We start from the raw sequence: 14,425 nt of genomic DNA on the forward strand, positions 1-14,425 counted from the left end.
ATGAGATGGGTCAGGGTAGAATAAGGAATAATGGTCTTTATTTGAGGCCAAATGGTTTGAAATATGAGGGACGTTCAAGTACAGGGGTCTGGCAAGCAGCTAGAAAATCAGACCTAAAGTGTGGGAGAGGTCAGGCTGAAGACAGAGATGGACCAGATACTCTTGAAGGTAGCAAACATTAGCTTCAGCTCTCCTCACGGGCACGGGGTCTTTCAAGCACCTGGCAAGGGCCTTAGCAATACATTCATGTTGTCATGTTTCTTTTTTGTAACAATTTCAAAAGTAGGTTATTTTTGCTGCGATTAAGACTAAGACTGTTACCTCTTTCCACCCTAACATCTTCTTCACACTTCCCGCCAGGTCAGGTGGCACTGGAGTCCTCTAGGCATTGGGGGGGGCCTGTTTAGGGGCAAGATAAGTTTGAGATACCATATAGGTTGGGCTTCATGGGATACATTTAGGGGAGTTCCATGTGTAACTAAGTTATTGCTAGCCATCCTAGCATAGACGTTTTCTTTTTTTTTTTTTTTTTTTTTTTGAGGCGGAGTCTCACTCTGTCGTCCAGGCTGGAGTGCAGTGGCCAGATCTCGGCTCACTGCAAGCTCCGCCTCCCGGGTTTACGCCATTCTCCTGCCTCAGCCTCCCGAGTAGCTGGGACTACAGGCGCCCGCCACCGCGCCCAGCTAGTTTTTTGTATTTTTTTAGTAGAGACGGGGTTTCACTGTGTTAGCCAGGATGGTCTCGATCTCCTGACCTCGTGATCCGCCTGTCTTGGCCTCCCAAAGTGCTGGGATTACAGGCTTGAGCCACCGCGCCCGGCCAGACGTTTTCTTAAAGAGTACGTACTCCTGTGTTAAATTATATAAACTTCAAGCACCATGAAACCTTGAAGTGTCCCTGAATAAAGTCGAAGATGATAACTTGACACAGATGACAAGTGAAACTGACAAGATCACACAAGAAGAAGATATAGCAAGAAAAGGGGGCCAAGAATGGAACCTTCAGGAACCCACATTTAAGAGGAGGGTGGAAGAGAGCCAGCTGCAGAAAGATTGATCAGCTAGAAGAGCCATGAGGGCACAGGAGTTTGGGAGTTAAAGGATGAGTGGTTTCCAGATGGAGGGGCAGGTAGAACAAACATCAAATGCAGGAGAGGAACTGTTGAATTTAGTAGGTGGGTAGAGATGGGCTGAGTCACTAGGAAGTAGGAAACTTGAGGCAATGAGTATAAATTACTTTTTTTTTTGAAACAGAGTCTCACTCCATCTACCCAGGCTGGAGTGCAGTGGTGTGATCTCGGCTCACTGTAACCTCCGACTTCCGGGTTGAAGCGATTCTCCTGCCTCAGCCTCCCGAGTAGCTGGAATTACAGGTGCCCGCCACCACACCTGCCTAATTTTTGTATTTTTAGTAGAGATGGGGATTCACCATGTTGCCCAGGTTGGTCTTGAACTCCTAACTCAAGTGATCTGCCCACCTCAGCCTCCCAAAGTGCTGAGAGTACAGGTGTGAGCCACTGTGTCCGGCCAAGTATAAATTACTTTTTAAAGAAATAAAATGCCATTTGCTACATCCAGGACATCCCACTTAGTTCTTGTGGTGTTTAATTTTGTGCATCAAATTGGTTGGACCATGGTGCCTGGATATTTGGTCAAACATTATTCTGGATGTTTCTGTGAAGGTGTTTTTTGGATGAGATTAACAGTCATTGTTTTATTTATTTATTTGTTTTATTTATTTATTTATTTTTGTTTTTTCTTTCTAAGAGTCTCACTCTGTCATCCAGGCTAGAGTGCAATGGCACCATCTCAACTCACTGCAACCTCTGCCTTCCAATGCCTGGCTATTTTTGTATTTTTGTAGAGACAGGGTTTCACCGTGTTGGCCAATCTGGTCTCAAACTCTTGACCTCAAGTGATCCACCCACCTCAGCCTCCCAAAGTGCTGGGATTACAGGCATGAGCCACCATGCCTGGCCTCATTGGTGGACTTTGAATAAAGCAACTTGCTATCCATATGTGGGTGGGCCTCATCAAATTGGTTGAAGGCCTTAATAGAGCAAAAGACTGATATTTCTTGAGCAAGAAGAAATTCTGCCAGCCTGATGGCCTTCACACTTGAACTTCAACATTGGTTCTTCTGTGAGTGTACAGCTTGCCAACCTACCCTGCAGATTTTGGACTTGCCAGCCTCCATAATTTAATACAGTCCTGTAGGGATACAAACTTGTTCAAGAATGTCTTTAAGAAGCTTAGCCAGTGCAAGGGGAGAAGTGGAATTCACATCGGGTAGAAGAGCAGGAAAGGTTTCACTAAAGAGACTGCATTTAAGGTAGGCCCAGAAGGATGGGTTATATTTGGGTAAGCAGTGACTGGAGAAGAGCAATTTCTGTGGAAGTTATAGTTGGATGAGGAAATGCATGGAGCCCAATCGGGCATTCATAGGAATCTAGTTTGGATCTGGTATGATATGTATAAGAAACCAGAGGGACTAATCCATTGGAGCCAAAGTGTAGAGAATGCTTCAATATTAGGAATGAGGTGTTTGAGATTCTTTTAGGAAGCAGAGAATTACGGAAGGTCTTTGAGCAGGAAAAAGTGGAATGACTGAATTTCATAGTACAAACAATCCCAATTAGTGCATGAGTTGGATTCTAATCACTTTCAGTATACTATGTGTCACGCACTGTACTAAATGTTGTAGATGTAGTGACAAAAGACACAGCACCTGAATTCAAGGAGCTCACAATCTGTGAGGGAGTAGGAGATAGAGAAGGGAAAAATTATAATGCAATATAATAACTACATGGTACAAAAGAATGACACAAGAAGGACAACTAATCCAGGTGTAGACATGGGGTGGGTTGAGATATGAAGGGTCATAGAAAACTCCCTGGAAAAAGCAATTCTAGGCTGGGCTCAGGGGTGTATTGTAGTCCTCGCTACTCAGCAGGCTAATGCGGGAGGGTCACTTGAGCCCAGGAGTTCCAGACCAGCCTGGGCAAAATAGCAAGTCTCGGTCTCAGAAAAAAAAACAACACACACACACACACACACACACACACACCCAGAAATACACAACAACAAAGGAAAAAAAGTAACCTGGGCAACATTGCAGGAAAAAAAGAAAAAAGAAAAGCTGGGCATGGTGGCACACACCTGTGGTCCCAGCTACACAGGAGGCTGAGGTGGGAGGATTACTTGAGACTGGGATGTCAAGGCTGCAGTGAGCTGTGATCAGACCACCACACTTCCAGCCTGGGTGACAGAGACAGACTCTGTTTAAAAAAAAAAAAAAAGAAGAAAGAAGAAGAAAGAGGAAGAAGAGGAAGAAGATGAAGATGAAGAAGAAGAAGAAGAGGAGGAGGAGGAGGAGGGAGACGACAATATTTTAGGACACTTTTCTCTGAAAAATATCTCATAGAAACTAGGTTGAATCATTGGAAAACACATGGCTATTTCATCTGATCCAAATTGATACAATGTTACAATGGTGTTTAGGTCTCCCAGGTCAGACTCAAAAGCTTAATTCATGACTATCTTACACCAGTATTTTCTGGATTCCAAAATAAGAGGCCTAGAACTGGCAATATGCAAGATCTGAGATCAGACAGGTTAAATTGTTAAATCCTTCCTTTTCCTTTTCTTCATTTTCTTCTTTAGATGAAGCCTCCTCCTCCCAGAACCTCTGGCCTAAGGCCTTCAGCCTTCCCTGAGGCACTCAGTGTTTTTCCAAAACTTGATTTGCCCCAAACTTTCTGTGTTTAGGTGCTACTGATCTGTGTTAAAAAGAAGGCGACCTGGCCAGATGAAGTATGGTAATCCCAGCACGTTGGGAGGTCGAGGCAGGAGGATTGCTTGAGCCCAGGAGTTCAAGATCAGCCTGGGCAACATAACAAGATCCCATTGTTTTAAAATTTTTTTTAAATTAGCCAGGGATGGTGACAGGTGCTATTCGGGAGGCTGAGATGGGAGGATTGTTTGTGTCCAGGAGGTCAAGGCTGCAGTGAGCTGTGATCATGTCACCGCATTCCAGCCTGGGCAACAGAGTGAAACCCGTCTCAAAAAAAAACAAAAAAAATAGCAACCTGATTGAACTAGTAAATGCCAATGTGTGAATGACTATCAAACCCTCCTACCTCCAAGGGCTATTTGCATCTTTAAGAAATGATACTTAAGAATCTTTGGTGGAATTCCAGGCACTAAAAACAAGGCCTTTATGTATTTGTTTAGATACACAACTTGTAAGTCAAGAGTTGAGAGGATGAGGTCTACCAATACTATGTTTCTCCTTCAGACAGTTTGTGACTTTGGTAAGTAAATTTCTGTATGATATTTTATATCTAGTTACCTCTACTATTAAAATTTTGTTTATTTGGCATTTGATGGACCAGTATTAGCTATGAAATCCTTTCTAATGAAACCAAAGTAGGGGATTAGGCCAGGTTACAGTAATGCCTGTAATCCCAGCACTTTGGGAGGCTGAGGTGGGAGGATCACCTGAGTCCAAAAAGTTGAGGCTGCAGTGAGCCATGATCATGCCACTGCACTCCAGCCTCAGCGACAAAGTGAGACCCAGTCTCAAAAAAAAAAAAAAAAAAAAAAGGAAGAAAGAAAGAAATTAAAGTAGGGGTCTTAAACACCTGCTTCTTCAAAAACAATTTAAAACCCTACGTAGAAGAAATTATTCAATTATTTCATCTCTTTCCTGCTTCCTTTGGATACTAATCTAGTTGAATTACTCTGTATAGTTATAGCACATATGTAACTACTTTTGTAAGCAGAACTAATTTTTTTTTAAGAATCAAAAGTAATGTGTATTTCATGATTTGGATTAAACAAACAAGTTTAATTGAAAAATTATCATTGTCGTCATAAGTTTTATTAAGGATTTAACTTACAACAACCTCATATGAGATATTATTAATTTTTTGGGACAGAGTCTCACTCTGTCACCCTAGGCTGGAGTGCAGTGACACAATCTCCGCTCACTGCAACCTCCGTCTCCTGGGTCCAAATGATTCTCTTGCCTCAGCCTCCTGAATAGCTGGGATTACAGGTGCATGCCACCATGCTCGGCTGATTTTTGTATTCTTAATAGAGACAGGGTTTCACCTTGTTGGCCAGGCTGGTCACCTCAAGTGATCCACATGCCTTGGCCTCCCAAAGTGCTGGGATTACAGGCATGAGCCACCACGCCCAGCCAAGCTACTGTTATTATCATCCCTATGTCATAGATGAAGAAACTGAGGCACAGAGAGGTTAAGTAACTTGCTTAAAGTTCCCCAGATAACAAGTAGCGATGCCAGGATATAAACTCTGGCAGTTTCATGTTCCCTCCCTGCTGCTTCCCACCTACTTTTGATTCAGATCCGGAGCGGAGCGCTCGGAATCAGTAAAGTCCCCAGGTGATTCTAAAGCAAAGCCAGGTTTGAGAACCATCCTGTTCATTCACTTTGCACTGGATGGGTAGTTATTTACCTGTGTCTTAGAAATAGTAGTTCATATGGTTAGTCAAGTAACACTTGTACGCTTTCATTTCAGTAATAAGCAAATTTGCTTGGAATCTGCTTCAGTGTTCTTCGGGCACAATGCTGAGGGGGCAGGTGACTGTTAGGAAATTGTCTCTCACCCCACGGCACAGACCACCTAGTTTAAAGGGACATGTGAGCAGGCAATCAGGGAGAGATCACAAAGCTTGGGTAGAAGGTGTAAGGTGGGCTTCCTGGGAGGGGATGTGAGCTGGATCTTGAAAAGTGAGCATGATTTGGAGACGGAGGAAAGAAGTGGGGAACGGTCTCTGTTAAGGGAACAACTGAAGCAGGCCCTCATAAATGGCGATTCACAGCTCATCTGTGGGCGAGTGAGTACAACCAACAGGACTGGATGGCATTGAGAGTTCCTTCTGGGAAGTGGCAGGAAATAAATTTGGAAAAGCAAGTTAGGGCAAGATCTGGTAAACCTTAAGTGCCAGGTCCAAATTTGGATTGAACACTGTAAACAATATGGAACCACTGAAGCTTGAAAAGACAAAATTATAATGATGAAGGTATCAGTTTAGAAGGAATCATCTGACATCAGTCATGACACAAGGGGAAGGATACAGAAGAGATAAGAACCAGGAAAAACATTTAAAAGGTCAAAGGATCAACATAAGTGTGGGAGAATATCTTAGTAAAGAAGTGGATATACACAGAATTGGGAGTCACCGGGGCAGGTTATGCCACTGCTCAGGCTGAGTGATTTGGAGCAAATTGCCTAACATCTCTGAGCCTTAGGTTTTCTCATTGAAAAATGAGTATGATGATGATAATGACTGACCCAAAAAAGGCCAAGAATTTCTCTAGGATGGTGACAGCTCTGGGATACAAGGTGAATGGGTTAGGATTTGGAGTCTATTTCCAGGTGTATAAGAACTAAAGAATGTGTTGTGAATGGCAACAGAGACAACCACTTTGTGGAAGATGAGGAAGGGAGGGGAACTAATGGTTGGTGAATGTTCCACGTTATGTGGGAATTACAAAGAAATTACTCTTCACACTCTTAGGAAGTAGGTATTTTTATCTCAAATTAACAGTTGACCTTACTAGAGCAAAAGATAGTAATTTGAGTTACTGGATATGACTCAAATTTGAGTAGCTAGATACAAACCAAGGTTCGCTAAAATCTAAAACTTGGGCTTTTCCAACTAGTACATCATACTGTTCTAGATTTGAAAGTTATATTTTATTTCATTGCTTCTGGCTTAATGTAGTCAAAACAGTTGAGACTGTTTTGAACTTTGATTCTGACATCTATCAAATTAATTATCCCTCCAAACTTCGGGTCACCCAAGAGGGACATCAGTTTTGCTGAGCTAGGGGAAAAAGATGGAGGAAGGATGTTTTAAAGTAGAAAAGAGCAGCAGGTGGCCTTGACCTGTGAGGTAGGAGACAAGGTTATCTGCGCAAAGTAAATGCAATCTGGATGTTAAGTGGACATAGAAGTCGATGGAATAAATTTGCTGCTAAAAATGATCGTGTAGGCAGGTGGAGAGTAAAGAATAGAAAGGAGTTAAGAACCAGGAATGGAGGCAGTGAGAAGAGGGAGGGTGGTGTGGGTGGGCCAAATACTGCTATTAAGGAAAAACAGAGGGTGGAGGAAACAAACAATAAAGGGAAGGTTGACCCACTCAGCCCTTCTATTCAGCTGGAGGAAGTCACAGAAAAGGAGGCCATATTGAATGGTAAGATTGGAGAAGACTGGTTAGGGAATAGGAAGCTTAAGTTGTTGTCTAAAAACGCAGTTTCCAGTAAAAGGAAGAAATTGGGACTTTTTTTTTAAAACCCGCATATGTACACTGGAAAACATGGGCCACAGGGATAAACCTTCCATTTTTATTTCCAACCTTACCATGTGCTCACACAAAAAAAAGCGTTAAATACATCTAAGTTTTGACGAGGTTATTCAAAAGTGTAGGATGTAAACCAAGAATTGTTCACACCCCAACATCCCGCACAAATTAAGGGATTACATACCTGAGTGACAAGTACATACAAATGCATTACTTCTAGAGAGACTCAGATGTGGATAAAAGACCACATTTCAATAGAGGGGATCACATACACCGGTGGGATGTTTCTTCAGAGACAAACCCACGTTACGCAGGAAACAGTGTGGACTCTGGCGACGGCCCTCTGCTCTGGCTGAGGATTTCTGTCCCAGAGTGGTACAGGAATCTGTGTAGTGTTTTCGTTTGGAGAAAACAGGAAGTTCCGCTCATTACATCTTTTGCCCAGATGATAGAGTTCGAAATCCCCCCGGGGTTGTTCATGGAATGAGCCGCTCTGTTATGCTGTGAGCCGTGGTATTAATCAGCCACCCCTCACTAGATGTGGGGGTTCCACCACTCTTCCTCCACCCGTCACCACAGCAGCGGATAGGATCTAGGTTCAATATTCCAAATAGTCAATTATGACAGTTAATTTCAAATGAGACGACTTCGAACTACACGTGAAAACAATACTACTTTATATCACGACTCATGCCATCCGTGTATGTAATCAAAGCCTTCTAAGCCTTGATTTGTCCTTACAAAGACGAAGGGTAGAGTGAATGTCAAAATTTACCAAACAGGAGTTAGTGAAAGTCTGAAAGGGAAAGCCTAGTTAGGTTTTATCTTAGAAGTGATTTTTAAAAAGAGACACGCAGATAGGCTCGAGCTTTCTGGAGCCGATTCCTAAGGCCTTGCAGGTGTTAAGGGGATCGAGAATTGGCTGCAGGTTCCTCGGAAGTCTGCGCCGATTCGGAGGGCCACCTGGCCACCTCTGACTTTCTGATCTAGGGTGCATCCCCCAGTCCCGGTCGACAAAGGTGGGGAGTCAGGTTCGAGGCCAGCCGGGGGGGGCGGTGCGCACAGGGGAGGGGCGGGGTGACTGGGACCCCCTCTCCTTCGGGGTGCTTCAGGCCGTTTCTCCAGAGGCTGGTGGTGTCCCCGACCCAAGCAGCTCAGCCCCGCTCGCGAGGTCCGAAGTGGCGGGAAGGGGTCCTCCGCGGCGGCCCCAAGGCGAGGGAGGCCGTAAAACCTGGCGAAGAATCCGGCGCGCGGGGTCGGGGATGGCTCGGGTGTCCGGGGCAGGGGCCGCGGGCTCGCAGGTAGATGCTCCCCACGCTAGCGGGGGCCTCGGCCGCGGAAGGGGCGCCCCCGGGGCCGCCGGCAGCGGCGGGCGGGCGGGAGCTTTCCGGGCCCCTCCCGCGCCTCGGGCTGGCGGGGCGATGGCGACGACGGTTTCCCGGCTCCCCCGCCCCGGACGCCGATGGCGGTGCGTTCCGGCCCTCCCCCAACAGCTTCTCCCCCGCGGTCGCCGGAGCCGGTGAGGCCGAAGAGGGCGGGGAGCCGCGGAGGGAAGGCGAGAGGGCGGAGGTTGCGTGGTGCAGGCGGCGGCGGCGGGAGGAGGAGGGCCGGGCGGGCAGGGGAGGAGGAGGAGGCGGGCGCCGTGTCGCACGCAGCTCCAGGCGGGGCAGCCCCGGTGGCTGAGGGACGCAGCCAGACCTTGGCGGGACGGGGCTTTCGCCGGGGCCCAGGCCCAGCGACCAGGCGGAGGCGTCGCGGGAGCCTTTGGGGCACCACAGAGATGCGGGTGAGTGTCGGCAGCCGCCGGGGCCGAGAGGAGGTGGCGGCGGCGGCGCAGGCCCGGCCCCGAGCCGCGGTGTCGCAGTGACTCGGGCCGCGGCGGCCGAGCCCAGGCGCCTGGCGAGGCCTGAGCAGCCGAAACGCGGCCGGGCGGAATGGCGGCCGGGCCGGGGGACTCGTGGTCGGAGGACGCCGAGGGCGGCAGGAGAGCGAGCGGGGCCGGGCCCTGAGTCACCCCGGACGGGCCGGGGCGGCCAGGCCTGGACTACGCACTGGGAAAAAGCCCGATTCATCGCGCCTGGAGGCGACGGCCTGGTGGCGCCGGCACCTTTCCCCGCCGCGACCGGGCTGGGCCCTCGGAAGCTGGGTCGACGTGTGGCCCGGGGCAGCTTGGGCGTCCGCGCCTCGCCTCGTGAGGCGACCTCCGCGGGACGCCGGGACCCGTGCCCTTGCCCCCTCGCGCCCACGCTTCTCCCCAGCGCTGCTTTCCGGCCGACGCGTGCTCCCCTGTGAGCCCTGGGCTCGCGCGCAGGAGCAGCCGCCGAGCCGGGCTCTCTCGCTTTCCGGTTCCCTGCCCGCGGCTCTCGGGTTCCCTGCCTGCATTGTTGCGAACGTGCAGGGCGCTATTATTGGGTAACAGTCGCCCTTTTGCCCCGTTCTCCTGGGGCTATGGGCCAGGGCATGCGCGCAGGGATGCGAGCCCGGCGGCCGAACCGGACAGAGCTCCCCGGCGCCCGCCTAGCGCTCGCGAGTCGGGCCGGGCCCTGCGCTGCGGCGTCGGCGCGCCCCCGGCCCCAACGGGAGCGCGCGCCCTGACCCTGAGGGTAAACGTGTGCCCGCCAGGCTGCTGGGACTTGGGGTCCTCAGACTCGGGGGTAGTGCGCTTTTTTCCCCCCTAAGATCTGAAAGACCTCTGTTTGTGCCGCCCGTGCAATACTGTGTAGAGCAGACATAAGATAATTAAGAAAGAGAGGAATGCTTGTGGACATTCCTTGAAATGAATCCCCAAAGTTAAGGTTTTCTCTCTGCCTGCCTTTGCCAAAAAGAGGATTCTCTTTTCCGATTGGGTCACTCTTGGTTGCTTCTGGTTCGTAGTAGGGGTTAGTGGTAAGTGCGCAAATACTGAATTGCAGTCTACTTAAATATTTATTTGCCCTGTGTAATTGCTCTTTCTTGTAGTAGCATTAAAGTCGTCAAAAGTTCTGAGTGGAGTAAACGATCACACTTTTTGGAATGCACTTAACGAAGCCGCAGAAGAGGAACTAGATTCCTTTTTTACTTCAAGCTTTGAGCTTCTAGGACCTAAGCATATCTTAACGCCTCGCAGAAGTGTGTGCAGTTTTAAGTTTAACACTTCATTTCATGGTGCACCCGAAAATGTACCCGATTTTCTGAAATCTTATAGAGTGTATTATGTAGTAAAATATGTAATGATGTTTAAAATGTAAAACCAGTCATTGTGTTTGGAAAAAATGTTTGGAGGTGGGATTTTTCTTTGTTTAAAGAAGGTTTTTGGATATTGAAAAATGTTTTACTTGAAGGTTCTATTTGTTGTTTTCCATGGTGAGTCGAAATAGTTGCGCTGCATTTCAAATTCCAAAGCGTGCAAACACAAGACTGGCTCGCTTTAACTCTATTATGCCCATTTTTGGAGGTTTCAGGAGAGTGTTCCTTAAGCTTGAGAGGGATGGCTGAATTGCTTTCTAAATACGTTAAACTTCTTTTCTCATTGACTTTATCTTTTAAAAACGGCTTTGTCAAAAAAACAAACTAACTTTAGATATGCTAGGTTTTTCACCAATTTATAAAAAGCCTCCCTCTCTGAGAGCCACATGCTCAGGTCCTTATAGGCAGCCCCACCCCCCACTCCTAATGTGTGTACCACATCAGAAGACAGACGCGCAGGCCTGAGCTGATTCTGCATGGTTTCCTTAGATATTGCAGTTCATTACTCTTGCCACTTACTGAAAGTTATCTTCTGGCTGTAATTAACTACAGTACAGCCTTATTTCCCATACACTTCCGATTGTGAATTCCTCCAGCGCAGGGGATATTCCTTATTTGTTTTTGCGTCCCGAGAGTAACAGAACTTGGTTATGGTGGTGCCTCAGTTGCTTTTTTTTTTGAATGAATTAGTTTTCTGGAATAATTCTAACTTAAACTTAACGTTTGAAAACATGCCTTGATTTTTGGCTACAGAAAACACAGTCTTTGCACTTAAGGGGGTTAAGAATGCAAGCTTTATTATACACTTCTCGAGTAAAATTGATCGTCTCTCTCATCCCTCCTTTTCTACCCGCCCCGTTCCCTCTAATCCACTTCCCTTCCCCCCGCAACACCCCAGTACCTAGTACAGGGCCCTAACAGAAATCTGCCCAGGTTTTCTATACCTATGGAAGTCCAGGAAAGTGCCAAGAAAACACGTTGTGAAGCTTTAACGTTTTTTCTCCTTAAAACTAGTTTTAAGGTGTGGATTTTTTTTACTTTTTGTGTTTGGTGCTGCTTTGGAAACTCGATCAGGTTTTTCCCCCCAGGCTGAGTATCCAGCCTTGCCTTTGAAATGAAGCAGTTTGGTAATTAAGGCTCCTCCTTGTAGATGAGGCAAGCCCCTTGGTTGTGCTGGAGTGGGATAGGAAGTTGCTGTGGGAGGAACCGTCCCTGGGTGTCTGAGGGCCTTTCATCAGAATGTCATTCCCAGTATACCCAGAGGCGTTGTGTCTGTCTTTCAGCATGGAAAATTAAAATGAATGTACTTTAAATTGAGGAGTTGTTGCTTGCCATTCTTCAAATTAAAAATATTAGGGCCTTAAAAACTTAAGAACTTGGTTTTTTGTTTGTTTTGCTGTTCCAGCCCTCCGTAGGTCCTAAAGCCATGACCTTGAGTCATTCTAGAATAAATGTCTTTGGGGGACTGTGAGCTTCATTTTGAACTTGTCTTTTAGGTGTGTCTGGAGAAAAGAATGTTAACCATTTTAAGAGCCAATTCTAAGTTTGCCTTGCTTTTTAAAAACATTTGGTAGTTTATCAGTGTGTGTGTGTTTTGCTTCCAAATGAAGAAATGAGCATTAAATGAAAAATAGATCCAATTTGGATAAAAGCCTTATGTTGACTACTGAGGACATAATTTCCTGTTTGTAGGAAGTTTCCTGTTTATAATATGAACATTTAGTAAACACACTATAAACAGAATTATTATAACATTTAATAACTTAAGTTTTTTATTCACTCATGGAAGTGTTTCACTTCTAAAAATTCTGTGAGGGAGAGAGAGATTTAAGTCATTTATTTTTGCTTAGGTGTAGAATATCTTGCTTGGGAGAGAAGACATGGAGTCTAGTCCAAGCTTTCCTTTGCAGGGCCTATATCTCCTCATTTGTAAAATGAGATGGTTTTTAATTGACACTGCTGATTTCCTTAGGCCCCGAAAGTTTGTGGATTCCGTGGGAATGCTACAACTTTTAACATTAACAGGATTTTGGAAAAAAACGGTCTTAAAGAACATCAAGTATTGTATTCGTGTTTGAAAAGTAGGGTTGTGAAGCCTCAGTTTGATAGTTAAATTTTTTCCCTTGGGAAACTTGGACCAAGTAAGCACTGTTCTGCTTTTCCTAGTGTTCCTCCATGCTTCAGCGCCATTGCAGTTCCATTCTGAATCTGACTCTGCCTTGTCTATCACCTGACGGCACACACATCACCATCTCAGGAAAGCTGGCCCTGATGTCCTGGTCTGGGTTAGGAGCCTTCCCTGGGTTCCCATGTTGTCCTGCCTATGTCGCGATCACAGTATTTAGCCTTTTGATTATACTTGGTGGTTTCTCTCACCAAACTGACCTCTTTTGGGACAGGGACACTGTGATATGCATCTGTCCCCAGCGCCTAGCGTACTGCATGCGTCAACATTCACGTACATCCTTCCAGTGCCCTCTGAAGCGTGGGTACTATGGTTTAACCTGCTTTACAGAATATAGGTGAAGGAGCTGAGACTTTGAGTGGTGAAGGTCAGGGCTAGGAAGGTCGTCAAGCCCGAGTTAAACGGGACAGGGTAACTCCGGAGCTCAGGCTTTTAACCAAATGTTCCCAGAGTGTTTGACTAGTTTATATGAAGGTGGAAGAAGACTAGAAGAGATTAAAATGAAAATGCTTTAAGGACTGATATCTGATCATTATGGCAGAATTCATTATGCAGAACTGTGATCCACTACCAAGAATGAGCTTATTCTTCCTGGTCTTTTAGTAACATTGTGGGAGAGTAATTGGGCACTGATAGCATAGACACGAACAGTTCTGGGACTTTGGAGCTATTGTTAAATTGGGTGTGATGTTATGACTCATTGGCCTTGCAAAAATTTGTAAAACCATTCAAGACTGTTTAAATCTAACAAGCAGCAATTTTTTTAAAAGTCTGTGTCAGAAAATACTTTGGAAAATAGATTGTATGAAATGGGTGCAGCCATTTAAAATATGTATAAAATGTGTATGTATTAGTGAAGTTTTGTTCTTTTTTTTTTTTTTTTTTTTTGAGACAGAGTCTCACTCTGTCGCCCCGCTGGAGTGCAGTGGCGTGATCTCGTCCCACTGCAGCCTGCGCCTCCCAAATTCAAGCGATTCTCCTGCCTCAGCCTCCTGAGTAGCTGGGATTACAGGTGCCTGCCACTATGCCCAGCTAATCTTTTGTATTTTTAGTAGAGACTGGGTTTCACCATGTTGGCCAGGCTGATCTCGAACTCCTGACCTCATGATTCACCCGCCTCAGCCTCCCAAAGTGCTAGGATTACAGGCATGAGCCACCGTGTCCGGCCGTGAGGATATTTAAAGTAGTAAAAATGGCTGTCATTTTAGGTGGGTAAACTTGGGTGCTTTTAAAATACTTTTTGAAGAAAAAATTTAAGAACCAAAAAATTAACAGCGTGGCAATCTCAAGATGGAGAAGACCTAGATATAACACCAAGCGTAGGAACTGTAAAGGAAAAGATTTGAGTACTTTAGAATAATAAAACTTCTCTGTGTTAAAATTCCATAAACAGAATTAAAAGGTGACTGACAAACAGAAAAATATTGTAACTTACAAGCAAATTTACTTTCCTTACTGTAAAAAGAGGGCATGTGAACACCACCAACAAAAGAGGCCTCGCCCCCACCCCCGTGGAAAAAAATGGGCAAACTGGTAATTTATAAAAAGAGGAGTAGGAAACATGAAAAAACTTTCAGCTTCACTATCTGTACTCCCAGAAATGCAAATCAGTGAGATACTGTTGGGTTTTTTTGTAATTGGCATAGATTAAAAAATAAACTACTTATGGTGAGTATATGGAGA

At 45.9% G+C, this 14,425-nt stretch overlaps 2 protein-coding genes across 8 annotated transcripts in view; one reads left to right on the forward strand and one right to left on the reverse strand.

The window, feature by feature from the left end:
* The window catches only part of LOC103227175 (uncharacterized), a 100,504-nt gene extending 90,640 nt beyond the window's left edge, over window positions 1-9,864 (reverse strand). For all 5 annotated transcript variants that reach the window (XM_073009468.1, XM_073009467.1, XM_073009469.1 and 2 more), the window contains exon 1: window positions 7,517-9,864. In XM_073009468.1, coding sequence (XP_072865569.1) covers window positions 8,487-9,404 — 918 coding nt within the window. In that variant the 5' untranslated portion in view covers window positions 9,405-9,864 and the 3' untranslated portion in view covers window positions 7,517-8,486. The remainder of the gene's footprint in view (window positions 1-7,516) is intronic.
* CUL1 (cullin 1) overlaps window positions 7,848-14,425 on the forward strand; it is a 103,784-nt gene continuing 97,206 nt past the window's right edge. The window contains exon 1 of one of the 3 annotated variants that reach the window (XM_037990896.2): window positions 7,848-8,351. The gene's annotated coding sequence lies outside the window, so the exon portion shown is untranslated. Of the gene's footprint in view, window positions 8,352-8,746; window positions 8,852-9,010; window positions 9,119-14,425 lie in introns of those variants that run through there. The other 2 variants (XM_037990894.2, XM_007983344.3) reach the window with 2 other exon arrangements.

Source organism: Chlorocebus sabaeus, chromosome 21, assembly GCF_047675955.1.
Source record: "Chlorocebus sabaeus isolate Y175 chromosome 21, mChlSab1.0.hap1, whole genome shotgun sequence".
In the NCBI taxonomy this organism is placed as follows: domain Eukaryota; kingdom Metazoa; phylum Chordata; class Mammalia; order Primates; family Cercopithecidae; genus Chlorocebus; species Chlorocebus sabaeus.